Below are 24,052 nucleotides of genomic sequence, written 5' to 3'. Positions count from 1 at the left end.
CACAATAGTTGTCAGACGAACCCCTTTATAATTATATAATGCCTGGCAGCAACAGTATATTCAAAACTAATATTAGAAGAAATGCATTTTTTATTTGGTAAATTTAGCATAACTTTTGCCAGGTTTCCAATTCACAAATTGCAAACGCTTTAATTTAACGATCATTTAAAATTGCCTGTTCCTAAACAAGAAAAAGTAGCACAAGACGAGAAATCTGACCATCTCTTGAGACTGAAATCGTATTGATTGGACTTTATTGCCTTTAACAGTAATATCATGTACTGGTTGAACGCTTATGGATAGGTGCGCTAGTGAACCATGTGATGTAATGAATGCTTTGTGGTTGCAAAAAGTCATTTTACAGTTTTTTCACATAATCCCTCGTAAAGATATTTTTTTATGGTTTATTTCCATTCTTGTTAGATTTGTTTATTATACTTAGTATTTAGAATGTTCTCAATTAATAACTGTTCAATTCAAAACTAGATTGTGTTTTGTTATTTTTAATTAAAATAAAAGTTGATATTGCTGTGGTACACTATGCACAGATCTGTAATGTAGCTTAATAATGAATTTCAAAGCCAAAAAGGCCCATGTTAATCGACATCATCACGATTAAAACGTTTCAAAACAAACTTGTATCATCATCAGTTAATGCGAATAAAAAGCAAATCAAAGCATCACCTACAAACAAGTGTGTATAGAAATGTTTTAATCAAGATGATGTTAATCTACTTGACCTTTTGGCTTTGCATTCGATATTGGTGTTTTGTAAAATATATGCCGCCATTTTGTTATTTTCTTAGTTATCCGCAATCTATAAAAAAACTGAAAAGCATCGTTTTAAAGTTATACTCTCACGCTCCTATTTAAATCCATGCAATTTCCTGTGGTAATATTTTATTAGGAATCCCCAAAATAATCAATTTAATAATAACATAATTGCGCTTTGCTGCCCCCAGGCGACGAGTTTTCGTCCTTATTTCTGATCAACAACGGATCTTCTGTGAACTGCGCCACACGTCAAGATGGATTCACACCGCTTCATGCGGTATCCAACATTCACTGCGATGATAAAACTCATAAAATGGAGGTATGAGCTGTTTTCTAATATAAATAAGGTAAAACAAATTAATGCGATGTATATCTTTGCTTGAATCAAGTAAAAACATGTATACATTTTTTTCTAATAACTTGAAACTCACAAAATTAAGTTTCGAAACAATTTGTTTGATTATATTTAAATAGAAAAAAACGCTGATGCCATCTAAACTTTGCTGTTAAGAAATGTAAAAAGAGTTTTTTGGATGGTATTTGTTTCCCACCTGATATTTCAGGCAAAAGCACAGCGGCCAGACACCATGTGCGTTGCGTGCGCCCCAAATTCATTAAATTATAATGTGCGGACATAATGGCAACTTATGTCGCATGAAATTGCCTAAAAGCAGTTAGTGGAAAAGTTTAGGTTTACGTTTATCGCAACCCATGGATCAAATGGTGAAATTAAAAGTAAAACAGGACCGTTATACTTTGCCCCTTTTGAAAAATACGGCAACGTGAAAAAAGAAAAAAAAAAACGATAAATATTTAATAAATAGTAAAATGAAAAAAGTTTAAAAGGAAGAAAAAAATTGAAAAATACTTTTTAAACAAAAAAAAAAAAAAAAATTAAAATATTTTTTTTGTAAAATTATTGAAAACAACTTCTTGGAACTTCAGAGCATCGTACGAATCGCATCTCTGCTGTTGAAGAAGTCCGCCAACCCTAACATGACCGACGACTTGGGACGATCACCACTCCACCTCGCTATACTCGCACAAAACATGGCCGTCTTCAAAGTGCTGCTGCAAAACCCAAAGTAAAATAATATAGACCAGTGCTTCTCAAACTTTTTAGTCTCATTCACCCCTAGCATCTATCTCCATTTCATTCACCATTGTCTCATGATATGATAAAACTAGCTCGTCTATATATAACAGTACAAAATGACTTAGATTATTTCGATTTTTGTTAAGATCAACTCAAGCTGAGTTTACCATTGCAAATCTACAAATTCTCGAGTCCAGAAATATAAAGCTTCAAAAGCACAAAACACAATTTTTGTACTTATACACTCAGTGCAAGCCAACTTCATTATTACAAAAAGCAAAAAAACACCAAAAACCGACAGTTCAGTAGTCGATTTACTGCAGGGCTATCATCCATTTCTGACGGTTCACACTTATTAACCCCTTTTGGTTGGTTCACCCCTGCTAAAATTTTATTCACCCTGGGGTGAACCATTCACCTGATTAAGAAACACTGATCCAGACATACGAGCAGGTAACCAAAGTGTTATGGTTATAATGCTGCTTGGTGCGTATTCAGCCATGCATTTATAACAGTCTTCAAAATATTTTATGTCGTCTGTCGTCCAGCTAAAGTCATGTGTTTATAAAGTGCCAGCAAAAAGAGTATTAAAAAGTGTTTTGGCCAGTATACCGTTTTGCTTTCGATTTATATTCCAAAAAACGACGAATGATCTTGAGTTAGGTTTTTTAAATCCTACAGATTTTATCTGAAAAGTCTTTCCCCCTGCATTGGCAAGCCACGGATTAGTGCTTTTTTAAATCAGGGGTGTACAAACTGCGGCCTTGCAGACAAAAACTGCAGATAAACAAACAAACTGAAGGTCTTGAAACTGCTAATGTCATTGTATTCATGTGACGGGCCTAAGCAGGGGTTCTTAAACTGAGGTCCATGGACCCCTTGGGGTAAGTGAACTGGTTTTAGGGTTCCATAAAGGCCAAATTAAAATATTAGTGCATATTTAAGAAGTAATTTTCTAAGATAAGAGTTTAATTACAATAAAACGTTTTTGAACTGAATGTATTTAGACTCTTTTACTTTCACTTTTTGTAAACCGAAAACTGCAGATTTGTAAAGTCTATTTGTATTGTGACGTTAATTTATGACGTAAATTTCTTGCCTACTGTGGTCCACGCAAAGTAAAAAAAAAATTTAGGGGTTCGCGGTGAAAAAAGTTTAAGAACCTCTGAACTAAAGCCTGCCATGGGCAACATATTTTGGCTTTGCCGGCTCCGCAGGTCGCACACACTCTTTTTGGAAGTACAGAAATCCGGGAAGACAAGTTAACACTGCTAATGTAAACAAAAATATTTTAAAATGCAAAAGGACGATTCCTGCTACTAATCCAGGGGTTCTTAAACTGGGGTCCATGAACCCCTTCGGGGTCCGTGAGCTAGTTTTAGGGGGTCCATATTGGCCTAATTGAAATGTCGGTGTATTTCTGAGAAGTAATAAATTTTTAAGGAAAACAGTTCCTCCATCTCACTTTCACGTTTTTGACCAAAATCAGCAAATTCACCAAGTCTCTTTGTATTGTGACGTCATTTTTGAAAAATCCGTGGTCGACACGAATCCAAAAAAAATTTTAGAGGCCGAGGTAAAAAAAGTTTAAGCACCCCTGTACTAACTAGATTACCATATCTTAACTATTTTTACAAAAACAGCTTTATGACCTAAATTTACACGTCTTGGGATTTTATTTCATGATGGCTTTAAATACCTCTCTTTTGATGTTCCATATAGAATTCGTCCAAAACGTTCGCAGGGAGGAACACATAGTTGTACATTTAAGGCGTACTTTCAAAAATAAAATAAAAAACAAATTTTTGCAGTGAATATATTTTTAAACATTTTTCTTAAAATATTTTCAAACTCTTAGAACAGATCTCAAAAACTATAAATGTTTTTTTTTACATGTGTTTACCATGTAAGTATTTGTTGTTTTGTTATCGATTTATATTTTTTTTTTAAATGCCGACCAATTTGTTATTTTTTTTTCAAACCTAAAAAGAAATTGCGAAGTCTTTAAATGTCTTACATTTTTATTTCAATTAATCAAAAAAAGAATATTTTCCCAAAAAAATATTTTCAAACTCCAGGACAGATCTCGAGTTGCGGACTCGCGACGGATTCGTTGCACTTCATCTTGCTTTAAAGGAACTCGCCCGAAACGAGTCGAACGGGTGCGACCCGAACTCGGTACTCGACTCGGCCTACAGCGAGTTCTCAATCGCCGGCTTACTCGTCAAACAAGGATGCAATGTTAATGTCACCGAACCTATTACGGGTGAGTTCTGTTAGTTTCGCTTACTCCGACTGAAAGAGAGTATATTAAAGGTAGAACTGAAATACTCGGCGTATCATGAGTATTACCGAGCACTCTACTCACAACAAATATATAAGTTTTTTTGTCTTGAAGAACGTTGGAAATCTATAAAGGGTGAGTTATTTTACTCTCAAAGGAGTATCGTATTTTACGGGCCATAAGGCGCAGTTTAAATCCTTTTTTTCCTCATAAATTGATCGTGCGCCTTATAAGCCGGTGCGCCTAATGTATGGATCAAGTACGGTACAGTGCTTTATTGCCTACACTCAAAACCAGTACCGATAGACGAAAAGAGGAGCGCGGAGAAAAAGTGGGAGGAGTAGGAGAAAGAGCGGAGCGGTTTACCACGCGGCTGAAGTCTCGGCTTTTTTGTGGAGGCCTCAGAGTGTTGCGGACGCCCGGGCGATTTGGATAAATTGATGGTGCGCCTTATAGCCCGGTGCGCCTTATGTATGAACAAAATTCAAATCACAGCAATTTATTGACAGTGCGCCTTATGGTCCGTAAAATACGGTCCCCGGACTCAGAACGAGTGGCAATTACTGAAATACTAGTATGTTTGCCGCTCAAATGCTCGGTCCAGTAATTGCGTTTATTTAAAGTCTATAACTTAAAGATTTTGACTCAAACGAAAGTATTAGGAATGCGACGAGTCCAACCCGAGATTTTGAACTTGGCACGAGTTTTTTAAGGATGTTACTCGTATGCAATGTTAATGTCACCGAACCTATAACGGGTGAGTTCTATTACTCAGATACGAGTACTCGGACTTAATACGAGTAGATTACCCAGATACAATTAGCCCAACGTAAAGATTTTGACTAAAACGAGTATGTTAGGAATGCAACGATATCAACCCTAAAAATTATGACATTATGTTGAAAATAATTAAAGAGTTATTCGAAACGTTCAAAATGATACCTATACTTCTGTATGGGCTTTGATATTCTTAAAATTTTAATTAATGAAGTAAAAACGTCCCGACACCGGCGGATGAGTAGAGTCGAGTCTGACTTCGGCTCCTGCCAAATTTGTTAATTTCGTCGTTCGTCTCTGTCTCTACATGTTTTTCACCGATTTACGTATTGAAAATAATTAAAAATAAGGTGGATATTCAGTAATTCGCTTAAATGACCGTAACCCGACCCATGTTGCGTGGTTGGAGACAATTCCACCTCGAGCCTGTCAGACTTGTTAAATTAAAATCAGTGATCTAGGAACGACTAAAGTGTTAAAATACTTTAAAGGATTTGCTTAACAATTTTTAGGATTAACAAACAAACTCTTAAGTTTTCGCATCCCTGTAACCTACTGTATACGGCCTGCTAACAATGCATAAATTATTTTTACCCCTAAGATGGCAGGATCACTGTAAGCTAATGGATTTGAGCTGTCTAAAACGCACGATTTTTACAACATGCGTGCTAAATGTTTTTATTGCCACTCTGACTCCCTGATTTAAAGTAGACGGCCGACAGAAAAGTATTTAATCGACGGTAGTTTGTGACTCCTGCGTTAAATGACTGAAGCTGGTAATTTTAAGGAGTCCTTAAAACGCACGATTTTTATAACATACGTGCTAAATGTTTTATCGCCGTTGCTCTGTTTCCACTTTTAGGCCGAAGCCTGCTGCAACTGTGTGCACTGGACCGTGACGAGGCCGGGGCGCTTTATCTCGCAAAAAACGGAGCAAATCTCAATCACCTGGACTTTTACGTGAGTTAAAAAGCTGTAAATACTTGATAATTTATTCCAATTTTTGACTCTATATTAGTGTTTCTTAACCCTTTTTACTTGGGGTCGCACCTAGAGGCTTATGAAAACGTTGCGGCGCACCTTACGAGCGAAGCGAAAGCGAAAATTTTGAGGTGTACCGTTATTTCTCTTAAATTGCCTGCATTTTTTATTACATGGGTTTTATAGTCGCATATCTTTAAAGGGACTTCCAGTTTTTGAGACTAAAACGTCATTTTGTCCATTAAAGTCTTATTCCGATTAATTGTGGACTTATTTCGACATGGTTTTGTTCCTTCGCTCGCGTCACACCTAGCAGCCTTCCATGGCGCACCAGTGTGCGACGCACCGGTTGAGAAACGCTGCCCTATATTTAAGGCAAAAGGAACGAATTCAGCGGGTAAAATTAAAATTCGCTTTCTTATTATAATTAATAAAAAAATCTTCACTTTTACATGGGTAACCTTAAATTTTTACTCATAAAACTGACGTTATAAAGTAAAAAAAGACTAAAAGAATAAAATTAGCTAAAAATCTATTAGAATTAATACAATGTCGGACGGCAACAGTATATTTATTAGTACAGTAATTTTGACTAAAAAATAAGGCTCCTAGCTTCTAACTAATTGTCCGCCCTACTATACAAAAGAAGGGGTTTATTTATTTTGTGATGTTGCATGTAAATATTTTTTGATGTTGCATGTAAATATGCTTATTTATTTTGTGATGTTGCATGTAAATATGCTTATTTATTTTGTGACGTTGCATGTAAATATGCTTATTTATTTTGTGATGTTGCATGTAAATATGCTTATTTATTTTGTGACGTTGCATGTAAACAGACATTTAAAAACATTTAAAGACGAAAAGGGACAAATAACTGTACGACAAAAAATCCAATATTACTAAAAAAAATCAAATCCCAGTTAGTATACAGCAGTTGTAAGGGTCAAAGCAAACCGGTGTGCCGTGGCCGCCACCTGAGTACTTAGAAAATGTCAATTTGTATCTTTGAAAAGGCTATTTTCAATGACGTCATAAATTCACGTTACAATACAAATAGACTTCATAAATCGGTGATTTCTATCTAAAAGTGTGAAAGTGAAATGGAGTCTTACTGAATTAAGTGAAAAAAAAACGTTTTATTTTTAATTAAATTGTTTTCTTTTATAAATTGATTACTTCTTAAATATGCTCCAATATTTCAATTAGGCCTTCGTGGACCCCCTAACACCAGTTCACGGACCCCCTAAGGGGTCAATGAACCCCAGTTTAAGAACCCCTGCTTTATTGGAACTATTGGGTCGAGAATGTCAATTTGAATCTTGCGAAGTAAAAACTATAATTTCAACTTCATCTGTAAATTATGATTTCGAGATATTACTAGTTGCATCGTACCAATGTGGTTGCTGTTTTGTCCCAGGATGAAATAAACCAAGTTCTTTGAAAAGTCTTGAATTTATTTTATAAAATATGTGGCAACCTTGAAACAGCAAATATATTTATATTATGTCGCGAGGTGGTTGATATAGTTGGATTTAAACTTCCTCAATTTCTGGCTGTTCTGTGCTAATCTGTTTGCCAGCGATTTATTCGTATATTAGTTCACCATATAATTGTTTTCTCCCAGGGAACGGCTTGTCTTCACACAGCCGCCAAACTTGGCTTGTTTCATCTCACCGAGTATCTTCTACAACACGGTAAGAACAAGCTGGTAAAACCGATTTTTCCTTTTTTAAATAAAATATTTAGTAGGAATAGTAAAGGCCATATATAAGTAGATGACATTTAAACAATATTTGTTATATTCTTACTATGTCTTACTTAAACTAGTAAACCGAAAAGCCATCGCAGACTCGCCGAATCTGTCGATCTATGATACAAGCAATGTAGGCTAGAAAAACAACTGGCCTGCAGTGAGGTTCGAACTCACGACCTCCGGTCAAGCCGGGACCGTCGCTCTACCAACTAAGCTATGCAGGCTCAGAGAGGAGCGAGTCGAGAAACAACCATACGCCAATACTTGCACATTTTGTTAGTACAAGCAACTTCACTTCGTCTGCGATGGCTTTTCGGTGTACTATTGATACGGAAGCCGTAATCGTTGGTCATAAAGCAACTTCCGAGGGGCTTGATCACAGATGTTTTTAAACACATATGTTTGTGTGTGTCTTTCATTAAACTAGTAAATAGACTGATTGTTGAACGTACAAGACTTTTTTTATTGCATGCATTTAACACTTAGTTGATAAATCCACTGAGTTTAATTCCTTCTGGTTACAAATTTATTTACTTCCGTCGACCATTGTAGACAGGGTGTAGAAAAATTGATGAAAGCTCAAAGCTTACGAGCGCTAAAAAAGGTTATGAAACACTGACATCAAACTCTATAAATGCACCCTTAGGTGCCGACCCGAATGTGGTAACCCGAAAAGCGGATTCTACGGAAAATAAACGAAAAGTTCACAACGAGACGGCGCTCCATATCGCCATCCGGTGTCAGCACCACGACGTGGTTCAGGTGTTTCTCGAAAGGAGAGGTAAATATAAGTTTGTCTGTCAATGAAAAAACCCTGTCCAGGGCATGTTAGTGGTATATCAAAACAAATGTTAACTGTTAAAATTTGTAAATTTAAATTTGTAAATTTAAGCAATATTTTGCATTGCTAACACAAAAAATCAAACTATTAACGCATTTTGATGTAAGTGCTTTATGACCGATTTAATTGTGTGATCATTCTATGACTTGCGGTCAAAGGTCACTGAGCACATGGTGCCTTGACATTATAGTTGTCTTTACGGCAGATGGTGTTACTACCTTGTAGCGGTAGGAGCTCGCATTGTTAGTTACTTGTAAGTGTTTGCCGATGAAGTTTACCTTACTGTTGTTGGTATATATGCATTCACTAGGTTCGGCGATTGACTTGTTTTGTTGTTCATACATTCCAGCACAGTACACACTCATTCGGTATTTAGATCCACTATAGTTTTCACAAGAAAATCTTTATGTTTAAAATAACATCTCATTTGATGACGAAATTTTTTTTAAGTTTCAACACTTTGATTTTAATCATTTGCCGAAATTCCTTTGTTTAAATAACTTAGTAAAGTTATTTCAACAAAATACTTTATTCAAGGCAAGTACTTTTTCGAGACTTTTTGCCCAAAGATTTGAGTCTAGTCATTTGGTGAACAAAATACATCTATTTCAAGTTTTTTTTTTTTGAATTAGTGAAGTCATTTTAACAACGCAAGCCGCTCCTAAAATTAACAACTGGCTATATTTTGCAGCTGATCTTTCCAATGTTGGCTCAGCGACCGAAATAATTCCCGACTTCAACATAAAAGACAGTGAGAAACAAACCGTGCTTGCGCTGGCAATCTGGTCGGGGTACTTCAAGATATCTGGCCAACTACTCAGCTCTGGCGCCAACATCAACTACCAGTAAGTATTGTGCTGTCGAAATTGTGGTATCGGTAATCGCCGATACAAGATGTCAAGTTTTAGTAGTGTGGGTATTCGTCCAATAATATCGGATCGGATCCGCTAAACATGCACAGCTTATATACTTAAGTTCATGCGTGGCTTAAATATGAAGTCTGGACCTGCTGACACGTTTTTTTCACCTTATCGAATGGAGAAGTCGGTCTCCAAAACTTTGTTGTACTTACGCTTTAGTTTTTTGTTCGACGCGACAAATTTTTGAGAAGCACTTGTTTTGAGCCTCGAACCATGTATATTCGGGGTTGTTAGTTCGAATCTCACTGCGGACAAGTGTCGATATTATTGCGGTATCGGTGTCATTCCTAAATTGTGATAGGAATTTTTGGCATGATTTGCAACCCAACGTGGCGATTTTGCCTTCAAATATAAATTTCTTAAAAAATTATAGTTCAACAACTAGAGGTAACTAAAGTTCTTAACGCTGAAGCACATTTGGGCGTAATAAGTACCTTGGAACGACTACATAGCGAATTAGGACAATACTTTTTGATTGTATAAAAACCTTGTTACTATTCTTTTCTTATTATGTTAGGATTGATTCTGGGAAGACTCTACTCCACTTGGCGATCGAGAAGAAAGACATTTCATCTACTTTGTTTCTGTTGGAACATCAGGCCAATATAAGTATAAGGTAGGTTCAGAGCATAAAGTTGTAAGATTGTGCCTGAATAATGTTAAAGCACATTAACACAAAAAGTGTTCCATGATAACAGCCAGTTATACTGTGAACCTATTCCGATGAAACATGCATATTGTGTGTTAACAAATGAGATCTAGCCCTTCTTGAGCTGCTTTTTAACCAACGACTACGGCTTACGTATAATTAGTACACCGAAAGTCATTGCAGGCTCACCGAGCTCGACCGGAGGTCGTGAGTTCGAACCCCACTGCAGGCTAGTAGTTTTTTAAGTCTGCCCTGCTTGCATCATAGATGAACAGATTCGGTGAGTCTGCAATGGCTTTCGGTGTACTAGTCCGATGAATTAAGGACTTATTCCGACAGAGATCGCAGGTTAGTTGCTTTTCAGCTTGGCCTTGATTGTGCCACAATCATGACCATGTTAACTGTATTTGGTAAACATTACAGAAGGCATATTTTCCCCAATACGACTTTTAAGGGTCCTCCTGATCACAAAATACACATTTGTGTAAATGAACATTAAAGTTGTTATTCCGAGCGATTTATGTTTTATTTAGACGATTTCGATCTTATTTTGTCGTGGGTATTACTGCGAATTTGGCTTTATTATGTCGTTGGTCTTAATACTATGGTATTATAAATATTCTGCTTTGGATTTTGTTCCCTTGTAGATCTTGTTGTGTGTTTCCAAACAAACGTTATAGTTGGCAACGACCAAAAAATTTCACTCGCTAGTCGGCCGAGTGTCAACGAAGTTGCCTGAAATATTCCAAGAAAATGATTCTAAATTAAATTACAAGAACACTTTTCTAAAGACGTATATAATTTGTTCGTCGTGTGATTACTTCAGGGCTGACGACCAACAGACAGCTTTACACCTTGCAGTGAGCCAGAACCTCTCTGTGGTCGTGGACGCCATTTGTCTGCGAGGAGCTGATATGAACGTTACGTACAGCAATGGTGATTGTGTGCTGTGGACTGCGCTACACCAAGGTTAGACTTTAAATAATGATCGACCTATTCAGCTGTTGACCTACTATGGTTTGATAATATTACATTTTAATGTAGAAATAACTGTGCAAAATCAAAATGTCTATATTAATTTGGTATCGGAAAATCTCAAGATCTTAAGATTTTAATACAATTTGAAGATAGTGATTCCCGATACTAAATTACGTCATTTTTCTTCTCAACTAATCAAAATAGATAAAACCTTATTTTCAAATGCCAGTTTTCTGCTTTAATACGCCACACTTTTCTTTATCGCTGGGAAGTACTTAAATTTGTTGTTAACCAATTTTGACAAATTCGCCTTTCAAGGTAGAATTCTAATTTGGATCGGCAATTATGACTTGAATTTCTAGTTTAAATTGGTATCCACTCGGCATCCGTCAATCTCCGATATTACTGGACACCCAGAGTTTCAACATAATTGCTTTTCGTCATGATCGATAATTTTTTTTCTTTGTAGCGTACAATGAGAAGTGAAAACTATCTTGCAATTTTGGACTTAACTTTTTACTTAAAATACAAAAATTGCCTTTTTTTATGAAATCTTTGTAATATTTTATTAGAGAAATGTTTGATACATTATGAAAATACCTCGCAACAAAATATAACTTTTTCTGCTTCATTTCTAATTAAACTAAGGTCACTCAACTAAATTTGCTATTTGCATATTGTTTTTTCTGTGAAAATAACCCTAACTGAAGTGACAGCTATATTTTGAGAGACCATTTCGGCCAATCAAAATGCAACTCTGGTTACTGATTTTATGTCCGATTCAAGAAGAACAGCTTATACGTCGGTACAGTATGCTTGAAATACAATTCTTGTATTCCAATTTGCCCAGGTTTTAACGAGATAGCTTAAACTTTGGTTTAACCCAACGATTTATATAAGTACATTGCTGAATGTCCATCTTATTGAAGTTACGTAGATGGGTGGAAAACAGGCTGTAGAGTCGGACCCGGGATTCGGGATTCGACTAAATCCTTCATTTTTGGCCGGGGTCGGACTCTGTTTTTTTTTCATCATATCCGCAGCCTTGATTTAAGCACATATTTTGTATTCCAATTTCCCAAGATTTATATGCCTGGATTGCAGAATATCCACTTTATTTTAGTTACTCAAATGGGTGAAATACAGGCTGTAGAGTCGGAGTAGGCTATGTCATTTATTTGGCCAGAATAACCCGTAAAAAATAACTCAATCCAACCTTTGTGCATTTTTACAAAACAACTCCAGCAATAATACATACAGAAAATATCGCAGACGCCTCAGAACGGCCAAAAATCGGGGCCGAAAAAGAAACCGGCTTTGACAAACAAGCCCTGGCCAATTAATTGCGGCCTAATTTCACTGGAGGTCGCTAAACTCGGCCGGGATTTGATAAAATCCAACATTTTTTGGCCGGAGTCGGACTTTTTTCACCATATCCGCAACCTTGCTTTAAGCACATATTTTGTATTCCAATTTCCCAGGTTTTATATAATAAAAATAAATATTGATATCACTGATGATGGCATTAGAAATTGCCGAAACGTTTGAAAATAAAATGTCGCTTTTAACGTCTATTTGGGCCGTTATTTTCACCATTAAAAATAAATAATTAGTAGGATACGGATTTTTTAACAGACTGCACAGCCCTGGTTTAAACACACTTTTTATATTTAATTTTCCCAGGTTTTAATGAGATAGCTTCAACTTTGGTCCGATACGGTTGCGACCCATCGTTTTGGTCAAAAGGTAGCGAGGATTGTGAAGAAACACTTCTCCATCGAGCAATCACCATCGGGAACGAAGATATTGCTGGCTTTCTAATAGAATGGTTAGTAATGCAGTTTAATGCAAATCTTTTTTAGTTTTTTCAGTTACGGTATTTAAATCTTTGAAAGTATTATTTTTTTGAATTAAGTTCTTTGGATCTTAGTTTTGTTTTTTATTTTTTTCATTTTGACTTACATATTGAAAAAAAACGGTGTTATTTTTTACGATTTTTTAAATAGTTTTTTTTTTAATTTGTTTTAAATGCAGCTTGAATTATGTCTTTTAAAAGTGCAAAAAAACTAATTTTTATTTTTTTGTGTTTAACAATTGCTTTTATACTGCTTAGTTTTTAATAATAATTAAAACATGTCAAGTTATTACATTTTAAATTTCGAAAATCCTATATATTTCTTTTAAAATTTTTTTATATCTTTAAATAAGTTTCATGAAAATGTGTGTCAACCTTGAATTGTAACCCTGTTATGTGATTTTTAGTGAATTTTTTTGGTTTACCTAAATATTCAACACAATAATCGTTGACAGACTCAAAATTGAAATTACAAAAAAAAATATAAAACAAATACAGCAACCAACTAAAGAAACACTGTTTTAATCCAATCCCAATCAAGCTTTCTTACTCTGGCAAATAATTCCCCACTTTAAATAACTCACATTCGCACCGATATCAACCTAGTATCGGACTAGTACTGATACTAACATTTGTTAAGGTTCGGTAACTGAAATTAGACAAAATACAGCTACCAATTAAAAAACACTGTTTTAACTCAATCCCAATCAAGCTTTCTGACAAATACCTCCACAGTTTAAATAACTCACCTCTCTACCTCCCCTAGCGGTTGTGACGTGGACAGTCCCAGGCGAGAAGGTTCCACCGGCTTGCGCACGCCTCTAGTGGACGGCCGTACCCCCCTGCACCTGGCCTCGGCCCTGGGACTCGAAAGGACCGTACTCAAACTGATGAAGAAAAAAGCGAACGTCAATGCACAGGTGAGTGTACTTAAACTAACACTTGTAAAGAAACGTTGTACACAACTTTTAAAAGATGCACATATGTGTGTTAACAACTGTGATGTAGCCCTTCTCAAGCTGCTTTTTGGCCAACTGTAACGGCTTAATTATAAATGTTAAAGCCAAAAAGGTTGACTAGATCAGCATCGTCTTGATTAATACGTTTCTATACTAGCTTTCATAATCTTAACTCTTGTGTTAATGTGACTGAGGAGTTAAGCTTAAGTTACTTCTCAGACACATGGACTTATGATGATACAAGGGCGATTTAATTACGTCCTAATCAAGATGATGTCGATCTACTCGACCTTTTTGGCTTTAAGATTCATTATTAAGCTACATTACAGATCCGTACATAGTATACCCAAGATAACTTCCATGTTATACCATACCGTAAGTCTTCAACAGATCAACCCAATCAGTCAATCAAGTAACTATATTCAATATTCTTGCAAACCAGGCTAAAAAAACAACTAGCCTGTGTTGACGTGTGATACCTCAATGACCAGAGGTCGTGAGTTCGAGCCTCAACATAGGTCAGTTGTTTTTCTAGCCTGGCCTATGAAAATTTAACATCCTTAATTGAACGTCTGGTTCGGTTGGTCTGTTAAAGACTTACGATGTACACGAATTTTATTCCCATTCTGTGGAAACACATCCAGATAAACAGTCGAACAATAAAAATGGCAGAACAATTAAGAAATATAGTGCAGCTGTGTTTATATTTTGTAAGTTTCATTGATAATTATTTTTCAGTAATGATTTTGTTGTTTTTCCCGTTTTTGTGAATCGTAATTTGAGAAATATTAAAATAATTTTCTAAATAACTACGCGGCTCAACTTTAAGATATTTGAGATATTGAAAAATGAGTAAGATATCGAAAATAAAGTAAACCATACTCAACATGAATGGAAATTTCCTTCTTCTCAGCCTCAGCAGTACATATAGTGCTTTCTCATGATGTTGAAAATTAACAAAGATATTTTTAAACGTTCAAAATGTAACTAATGTGTGGGCTTTCATATTTCTTCTTCGTCAAACCGACAAGGAAGTAAAATAAAAACACGAAGCAAAAAACACCAACTCCAAACTATTTGAAAACAAAGTTGACATTTTCCGATTATTCCAGCTGTTTGAGAAAGGCTAACAAAAAAGTGAATCAAACCAAGGAAAAATTGAAAAAAAACAGGATGTAACAGAACAAATGATTTTAGCAAAAAGTCGCGAAATCGGAAAAAAAAAAAAAAAATACAGTTGATTTTTTGTGATTATTCTAGGACTTTGAGAAAGACACTGCCTTACACATCGCGGTTAAGGGGAAGCACCTTGAGATAGTGCGCCACCTGCTGGCCGACCCTTCCATTAACTTGACTTTACAAGATGGGGAGGGTAACACGCCGTTCGCAACAGCCATGTCGGTGAAGAACAACAAATGTGCCGAAGCTATTCTGGCGCGTGAGCCAGGGGCAGCTGAACAGGTCTGTGTGTTTGTGTGTTTGTGTGTTTGTGTGTCTGTGTGGCTGTGTGGCTGTGTGTCTGTGTGTATGTGTGTCTGTGTGTCTGTGTGTTGGTTTCTAGTCCAGGGTTTACCGGGCTACGGCTCACCGGTTTGATTCTTTCAGCCTGCTGTCTATTTCCCGAATTATCCTAAAATGCGGTTATTAATACTTTATGGGGCGAAATGTTTGTTGGAAGCCACTGTGGAAAGTATGGCAAGTGCACCCGCGAGATTTTTTCAACCTTTTAAAAGTGCACCCCGAAAAAATCTGAACTGCACCCGAAACATGTAAAACGCTTGAGCGGAATACGTTTACAGTGCAATGTATGCAATACAGAGTGCTTTGGAAAATCAGAATGTGCACCCGAGGTGCACTTTTTTTACCTTTGTTGCTCCCGGTCACCCGGATTTTTTCGGCCGTGCACCCGCGAGATCTCGTCGAGATCTGCCTTACTTTCCAGCAGTGGTCGGATGCAAACACGCACTAAATTTTGTTACAATATTAAACATGAAACAGTTTTGAAAGCTCAGTATAAATTTCGACAAATATTTGTTTCGATTTATATTCTTTATAATCAAGTTAAATAAGGCGGATGCAAATTTTACTTTCAGCCCGCAACCGCCAATGTTTACAGTTGTTCGACCCTAGTGGAAAAGTTTGCCAACCACCGGAAAAACCAAACATTCCCGCAAATCCGTTTTTAAAAGTAGCGCAAAGCTTCAATGTGGGCAAGAAAAGCAAATGGTACTCAGATTGGACTCTTTGCTTCCCTAATTGACTCGTAGTGAGTCAGAGTACCCGGGTTGTACCCGTTTTATCTCTTATACACCCGTAGTAAATATTCAATTTGACTCGTTAACTCTGTAAAACCGGTGAATGGCCAACTGCTAGTCTTGGTCTCGACGCTAAACCTGATATAACTGCTAACTAAAAGGTGTAATTGGTGAATGAAACAAAAAAGCTATTAGTGTTGTCAAATGTACGCCAATGAAAATTAAAAGTCTGGTTTAAGCATTAGATTAAAAAGGAATATTATACATTTAAAAATCTCTTTTAAGGTGAAATACTTGATGTAATATTGTTTTTCTGTTCAAAGAACAATTTACATACTCAATAGAACGTTGGCGAAGTCATAGAAAATGGCAATAGTTATCAGTTTTAAAAATTTTGGGCAACAATTTGCTCTTTTAAAAATGTTGTTGTTTCAGTTATTTTAAACTTTGGTTAATTCATGTAATCTCTGAGAATTGGTGTTTTTGCCGGAATAACCTTACCTTAACGCAATCATATACTTAGTTGAATAATATCCGAACTTTTCAGGTTGACAAGAAAGGCAAGAAGCTGATTCACGCAGCCGTCATGTCCAAGGACCTGGATAACGTCTTGTTTCTTATTTCCATCGGGTCTGATGTGAAATGTGCCACGTGCGACGGCCAATCGTCATCACCTTTGCATCTCGCTGTAGGCGTTGGAGATATCCTCATTGTTAGAAACCTGGTATGACGCTAACACCCAGATGAGAATGCGTGTCGTTTTGTCGTGGGAATGTGAATTATACGCGCGTTGAGAGGAGATAAAATATTTTTTTTAATTGTTTTTAATGTGAAATTTCAAACTTCCCCTATTTTTGCGACAATCTAATATTCAAATTCTCAATGATCTATATTTGTAATTACTTTATATTTGTCGCTCGAGTTAAAAAAGAGTAAATCTTATTAACTAAAAAAAAGAGTCGATCTTTCGATCTTAGTTTTCCGATTTAAAGCAATATTCGATTTCAAAACCTTTTCAACCCTTTTTCCGATTTAAAAACTTTTTTCAATTTCAATTAAAAAACCCTTATTTTTCAAAACAAAAAATACTCAATTGAAAAACCTTTTTTGCCAGATTAAAAAAATAATCTATTGAAAACCTTATTTTTTTCCAAATTTAAAAAGGATTGTTTTAAAATTGTTATCCCTTATTTTTTCCAATTAAAAAAAAGGTGATTTAAAACCCTTTTTTAACCCTTATTTTTTTAAATTAAAAAGGAATCTATTTAAAAACCCTTTTTAACCTTTTTTTCAAACTAAAAAATAAGTCGATTTACCCTTATTTTTCCAAATTTAAAAATCGATTGTTTAAAAACATTTTTGACCCTATCTTTCAGTTACTTGCGGGGAGTGATATCCACGCGTTGGACAAGCGCCAGCAAACCCCTCTCCACATCGCGGCACTCAACAATCGAGCTTCCATTGTCTCGGTGCTCGTGGAACACGGCGCTGACGTAAAAGCGGTCGACCAAGACGGAAACAATGGTCAGTCGCGCTTCGCTGATGTTTCAGCGCAAAAATTTGAACTAGGCGCGTTTTTACTAGATTGGACAACTTTTATAACATTAATCTGAAACATATTTCTTTTCTAATAATGACGTCCGAATGTTTTAAGCCAGTACTTGTCAACTCTTTTCGCAGCGACCGGAATACTAAGAGTACATATAACAGCGAATCTTTGGCGACCAAATTCTCTTCATTGAACTTTTGTAAGCGAACAAAACATAAAACATTAGCATTGACATTTTGAATTTAAGTAATATAAGGCATGTCTTCGTGTAATTTCTCGAGTTTTCTCATAATTTTTTCCTCATATTTTTATATGAGGAGTTTTCTCATATTTTTGAAAAAGCTTGATTAGAACCAATTTAAATACAAAACTACTGCAGTCGGCAACCCAAACCAAATTGCGTTCAGAAAACTGTTTTACGTATTTTTTTAATTGTTTTTGACAGTTGTAAAGTATTGAATAAATATTGCTTAAGAACCAACCTCAACAATGAAGCATACGAAATTACTTCAGTCGACGACCCATGGGTTGAGGAAACTGTTTAAATAATTTTTCCATTTATTTTAATCTACAGTATTATAGTATTAATGTAATTTCGCTAAGCACAACAATATACCTATAAAAAATTATTGCAGTCGACGACTCATGAATTCAGAAAAAACATTTTACTTAATTTTTTTTCACTCTACAGAATTGAAGTATCAAAAAAAAAACTTGCCGAGAACAAACCTTTCCAATATAGCCACACAAAACTACTGCAGTCGGCGACCCATGGGTTGTGAAAACTAATTGTTTTTCATTTTTTCACTCTCCAGTATTCCACCTGTGCGCGTTGCACGGTTGCCTGGAAACCATCCAGACTCTGACGCAAATGCTCCCCGATCTGGGGGCAGTGACGTCATCAAGCAACTCGAAGCAGCAGAACCCCCTCCACCTTCTTGCGGGCAACGCGGCCAACAACGCAACCCCTATGTTCGAGTGCTTGCTTGCTGCTGTGCCGGATTATCCGCTCAATGAACTTGATCTACAGGGAAATACTGGTAAGTTTTGGACTTAAATTTTTATGCAAAAGTGGTAATTTATTAACGCTAGGAGTTTGACCCATATATATATCTGAAAAAACGTCAGCCCACCAAATAATTTAACTCTTAGGCCCATGGTTTATTTTTCATTACACGTTTTTTTACTAAGCTTTGAATGATTTATTGAATAAATTACACTTTAAAGACAACCCCACTTTTTCCTACTTTTAAAAGTATTCACATCTATTTTAGCACCCTTTTTGATCCGGTCCGCCACAACATTTTTTGTTTCCCAAGCGGCACCAGGGTATAAATAATAATTGGCCGTCCCTGTGTTTCACCAGAGGTTCCCAACCATGGGGTTGTCAGCTTGCGGTGTACAATTTGTTAAACAAAAAGTTCACGAGATAAAAGCAATCGCGGAATAGTTTGTATTGAGACTATTCACAAAGTGGCCGATTGTCTATTATTCGTTTTGCGTCTTGAATAGTCTTGGATTGGAGTAAGTTCTGTTTCAAGAAAGTAATTTTTAAACACGTCAACCATATTTTATTGTGTTCTGTTGGCCATGGCATTTATTGTGTATTATATTTAAAACCAGACGTCATCCAATTTAAGCTCTTTAAAATGCTCCAATATTTCTATAAAAGCTTGTTGAATGTCTTCGAGTTTTTGTCATATAGTGAGTGGCAGCCCCATAGTCATATGGTTAGAAAAGAATTTTGCAGAAGTTCCATGCCGTAAGGACAGTATTTTTAACATGGCTTTAACTATAGTGCCTATACAAATGTTTGCTAAAACAATTACTCTTTTCTAAAAACTTGGTCATATGTTTCTTTGTTTTTAACCAAGCAGGTCACTGAAAATCTGTAATGTGTCAGTTTTTAACCCGCTAACAAGTAGTTTACCTACTCTGCGTCGCCTAGTATCTTGAATCACGTGTTTTCAATTACATCAATTTACACACAATATGCATTTTTTAATTTTAAATTATTAAACACGACCTAATGAGTAATTGACGCCAATCATTTCTTGGTTCTAACTTGTAACCAGGTCCATTATTTTTTATAATCCCATGCTTTTAAGCGCGCCCTATATTTTGTTTAGCCTTACTGACAGCTTACACAAAAGCGTTTGCTATGATGTTAATATATATTTACTTTCGTCCAGCTCTCCTGACAGCTTACACGAATGGTCACGGTGGCTTGTGTCGTTCACTTGTAAGATCTGGCGCCACTCTCGCCATCTCAAACCACAGCGGAGTGAACATCTTTAACTTTCCGGTCGCCACTAAACAAATGCTCTTCAGGTTGCTAGACACACTTAACCAGGTAATATACTTAAGGACCGCATTGTCAAATAAACTTTTAAGACTAACACTCTCTATCCAATCTGTAAGTGACCATATGCTGTGGGTGGATTCTAAAACGTGTTTTTTTGTCGAAAATACTTGACTTTGACGTACAAATGACTTAACATCAAATTAAAAATAATGTTGTCTTAAACGGTGACCATGTTCGTCGAAAAGAAAGTCGTGCTTAAACTGTTTCGTTAAGTTAAAAAAAAACATAGGTAAACTATTTTGGTTTGAAGCCCACTTAACTGTGCCAAAATTTTTCTCATTTTTATTGAAGCTAAATGCGTGGAATAATGTAGTCTTATAATTACCGAATCAGTAAAATCTTACTTATTAACCGGAACCATCGTAGTCTGAAGGCAACTTGTGCCTGAACTGCGGTGTTCAATTTCAGAAGGTACTCGTTTTCCCCATTTTTCCTCTTTTTTTTTCCCAAATTTTTCTCATTTAAATAGTAGCAAAATATGTGAAATAATACAGTCGCGCGATCCAGCAATAAATCTTTTAAACAGGAACCATCTTGGTCTAAAGGTAACTTATGCCTTAACTGTGGGGTTAAGTTCTTGTTGTTTCAATACCTCTTATACTGTCTGAAACAAAAAAACATAGTAAAAAACTACCTGAATCGGTAAAAACTCTTTTTTTTACCAGGAACCATCATGGTCTGAAGGCAACGTTTGCCTCAACTGCGGCGTTAAGTTCGGTGTGGCGACTCGCAAGCATCACTGTCGTCACTGCGGGAGACTCCTGTGCGCAAAGTGCTCGTCTAAAGTCATGCCAATCATCAAGTTCGACGTGCACAAGCCAACTCGGGTCTGTGACCTCTGCTATGACGTACTGACCTTGGGCAGTGGAGCGCAGTGACGTCACAATATGACCCATGGATTCCGAGGTGGTAAAGAGGCTCTGGTAATTGCCCCTCCCTCTAAGTCTAGATTGGCGGGCAGGTTATAGTGTACTTTTAGAAATTGAGTTTTTCTTAACCTAAAGTTAAAATAAAACCAGCGTAAAACACTTTGTTAAAACCCCAACTCCAACATTCCGGTGTAATTGCTGATAAATTAAGGACAGTTAAGATTCTTGTACATGATTGTATTAAACCAGTGCTTCTTAAACTTTTTTAGTTTTGTTCACCCTTAGCATCTATCTCCAGATTTCATTCACCATTGTCTCATGATATGATAAAACTATCTTGTCTATATATAACAGCACAAAATAATTTCGGTTGTTTCGATTTTTGTTAACATCAACTTAAGCTAAGTTTAACCTTTAAAAATCTACAATTTCTCGAGTCAAGCGATCGAAAGCTACAAAAGCACAAAACACAGTCACCAAATTTTTGTACATTAACACTCAGTGCAAACCAACTTTACTTTTACAATAGGCAAAAAACACCAGTTCAGTAGTGGATTTACTGCAGAGCTATCATCCATTTCTGACGGTTCACCCTTATTCACCCCTTTAGATTGGTTCACCCTCGGCAAAATTTTATTCACCCTGGGGTAAACCATTCACCTGTTTAAGAAACACTGGTATAGAATGCAGTTAACCGCTTTTAACTTCAATTTATCGTTTTTTTGAGTTCCGGCCTTTATAACATGCCACGCTCCTTTAAAATACTTTTTTTGCGAAATTTTAGTACTCCGCTAGTAGCCCTTACGTATTGCAGTCCTCAAAATTATCTTGCTGCGTTTTATCATAAAGTTTTTCCTTTTGTCAGCACAAGTTTTGTGATCAAGACACTGCGTAAAAAAAACGTTTTACAGTATTTTCTTTAAATTATTACAAGAGTATATTTCACATCGATCATACAAACTGTAGTGTTTTGCATTCTGCTTTACCTGATTCTAAGATATATGAAGCCCAACAAACGTTACTTTAAAGAACCTTAAGAAAACTTTCGAAGAACCTTTTAAAACTTATATAGGTGCTATACTTCTATTTAATTTCAGTTGGTAATCCAAAAACTAGAATAATATACACTGATAAAAATTGTTCTTTTTAAACATGCCCATCCTTCGTTTTTTTAACTACAGTTGTTGTTACACTTTGCTTGCATAACAATTCGTACATCTGCTAGAAAATGTTTTGCTATGCTTTTTTATTTTGCTGAAAATTAGTTTCTTATTTAACTTGAAATATTTCGCATATTTTTCGGGAAATTCATTTTTGCATCTGCCTGAAAACTCAAAATATTACTACGTTTGAATTGACCTGCTCTGAAAATGAACAAAACGTTTAAGAAAAGGCCAGATATTATCTTGTGTGATTCCAATTTTAACTTTATGATCATTTATACTGAGTATTATTCCACTTTTGTTTGTTTTAAAAATGTACCACCATATCTCCACTGTCAACATTTTCATAATTATATATATTCGCCCATCATGCAAACATTTTATTTTGCTGTTGCATTGAAATTCAAATGCGTGGCTGTCTATTCTTGTGATTTATAGAAATCGAATTTATTTTTCTCCAAATTTTACAAGATTTTAAATCACCGTGCTGTTGCTATCATCGCTGATTCTTCATTCATATATCATCATAGTTTTTACACAATTTTCGTTGATTACCATTCGCTGTAGCCGCACTCTCTTATTTTGGTGCTTTTTAGTAATGGCCTCATTATTTTTAAAGCTTTTTTTACGCCAGGTTTAACGAAAAGTCCTTTTTGCCAGGTTGGAAACACTACAATTCCGTCATTCTTGTAATAATTTCCTATTAATCATTTTTGTTGCCTTGTTGTTCATTTGCTTTTGGTGTTCTGTGAAAATGATGAAACTAGAGTGAAAAACTAATTGAAAATTTTATTATGTTAACTTTTAAAATTATTTTTTTTATTTACCCTAACCTGTGTTGCAACCCAACCTTGAAAATGCTAACTTTATGTTAAGCAATGCAACTTAAATTAAACGTGTCGCTGTGTTTCTCGCAATTGGCTCAGCCTACAGTGTGCTGCTCTTAAAGTCTTAATACGTGCAATACTTTCGGTTCTTCACAGAGTGCTGTGTTCTAATATTGCTCTTTCTATTGCGGTTTGCTGTTTGAACAAATTCACTCGCGAATCAACTGTGAATTACAATAAATTTCATCCTTAATGTCGAAATGTGTTCTATTATCGTCAAAAGTGTTTTTTATTAGCCTACTCGCTATTTTTTAAATACCCGTATTAGTTTTAAATGTCTGAGAGAATTCTACTCGATAGAGTGTGTAACTCATTATTTCGAGCATTATATTACATTAAAATGGAAACAGTCAGTTCATAAAATCTTTAGATTAATTCCAGTTATTTGTTAAGCATTTTATATGCCCAATAAAAAAAAAACACTTTATATTTGTAAAAAAAACTTCTGTTGTTATGTTTATTTTGCAGTTTCAATGGTAAAAGTATGATTTTCATGCAACAGGTAAAATTAATATTTCCTCCTAATCTAATTCAGGGGTAGCCGGACTTTTCATAAAGAATCGAATTCCTTTAAAAACTGGTGCTTGCGGACCGGGTATGAAATTTGTCTTCACCTTATAAGACTTATTTATAACGAAAAAAATCATACTGAGCTTTATGAAACTGTCGTTTAGTTTGGAATTTCAACCCAGAAGCCAGGCTATTTACGCCCGGGGGCAAAGTATAAAATTGGCGGCCTCTCGATGTTAAATCACATTTTCAATTACATTACCATTATATAGTTTAGGCTCTTCATCGGAAAAATAATTCAAATTTTAAAATAACTTTCTATTTTAAGAAAAGGCAACCTCATTTGGGGATTTGTAAGCCTCATTTTGGCGCCCCTGTACCTTGGCGCCCGGGGACATATGTACCTCTGCACCCCTTAGCTACGCCTCTGTTTCAACCAAACTTAGCTTAGTTTTGTATCCAGCAAACATTTCGCTTTATGAAGTATTAGTAGATGTATTTAAGGATTATTTAGGGAATGTCGCAAAATTACACAAAGGGCCACATCTGGCCTGCGAGCCGTAGTTAAATAATTCCTGACCCTT

General features: G+C 35.8%; 1 protein-coding gene across 1 annotated transcript in view; it reads left to right on the top strand.

Moving 5' to 3' along the window:
* LOC146158029 (ankyrin repeat and FYVE domain-containing protein 1-like) overlaps positions 1–23,085 on the top strand; it is a 30,186-nt gene extending 7,101 nt beyond the window's left edge. The window contains exons 8-24 of the mRNA XM_083385818.1: positions 963–1,093; positions 1,720–1,859; positions 3,949–4,136; positions 5,794–5,891; positions 7,540–7,609; positions 8,315–8,449; positions 9,201–9,354; positions 9,947–10,045; positions 10,905–11,047; positions 12,740–12,884; positions 13,678–13,831; positions 15,131–15,331; positions 16,673–16,849; positions 17,502–17,649; positions 18,490–18,714; positions 19,867–20,027; positions 20,705–23,085. Of these exons, the coding sequence (XP_083241944.1) occupies positions 963–1,093; positions 1,720–1,859; positions 3,949–4,136; positions 5,794–5,891; positions 7,540–7,609; positions 8,315–8,449; positions 9,201–9,354; positions 9,947–10,045; positions 10,905–11,047; positions 12,740–12,884; positions 13,678–13,831; positions 15,131–15,331; positions 16,673–16,849; positions 17,502–17,649; positions 18,490–18,714; positions 19,867–20,027; positions 20,705–20,917 (2,582 nt within the window). The 3' untranslated portion in view covers positions 20,918–23,085. The remainder of the gene's footprint in view (positions 1–962; positions 1,094–1,719; positions 1,860–3,948; positions 4,137–5,793; positions 5,892–7,539; positions 7,610–8,314; positions 8,450–9,200; positions 9,355–9,946; positions 10,046–10,904; positions 11,048–12,739; positions 12,885–13,677; positions 13,832–15,130; positions 15,332–16,672; positions 16,850–17,501; positions 17,650–18,489; positions 18,715–19,866; positions 20,028–20,704) is intronic.
* Positions 23,086–24,052: the final 967 nt, after the last annotated feature.

Source organism: Ascidiella aspersa, chromosome 3 (assembly GCF_963924565.1).
Source record: "Ascidiella aspersa chromosome 3, kaAscAspe10.2, whole genome shotgun sequence".
NCBI classification, from domain to species: Eukaryota; Metazoa; Chordata; class Ascidiacea; order Phlebobranchia; family Ascidiidae; genus Ascidiella; species Ascidiella aspersa.
This window is presented reverse-complemented; position numbering and strand designations above follow the sequence as displayed.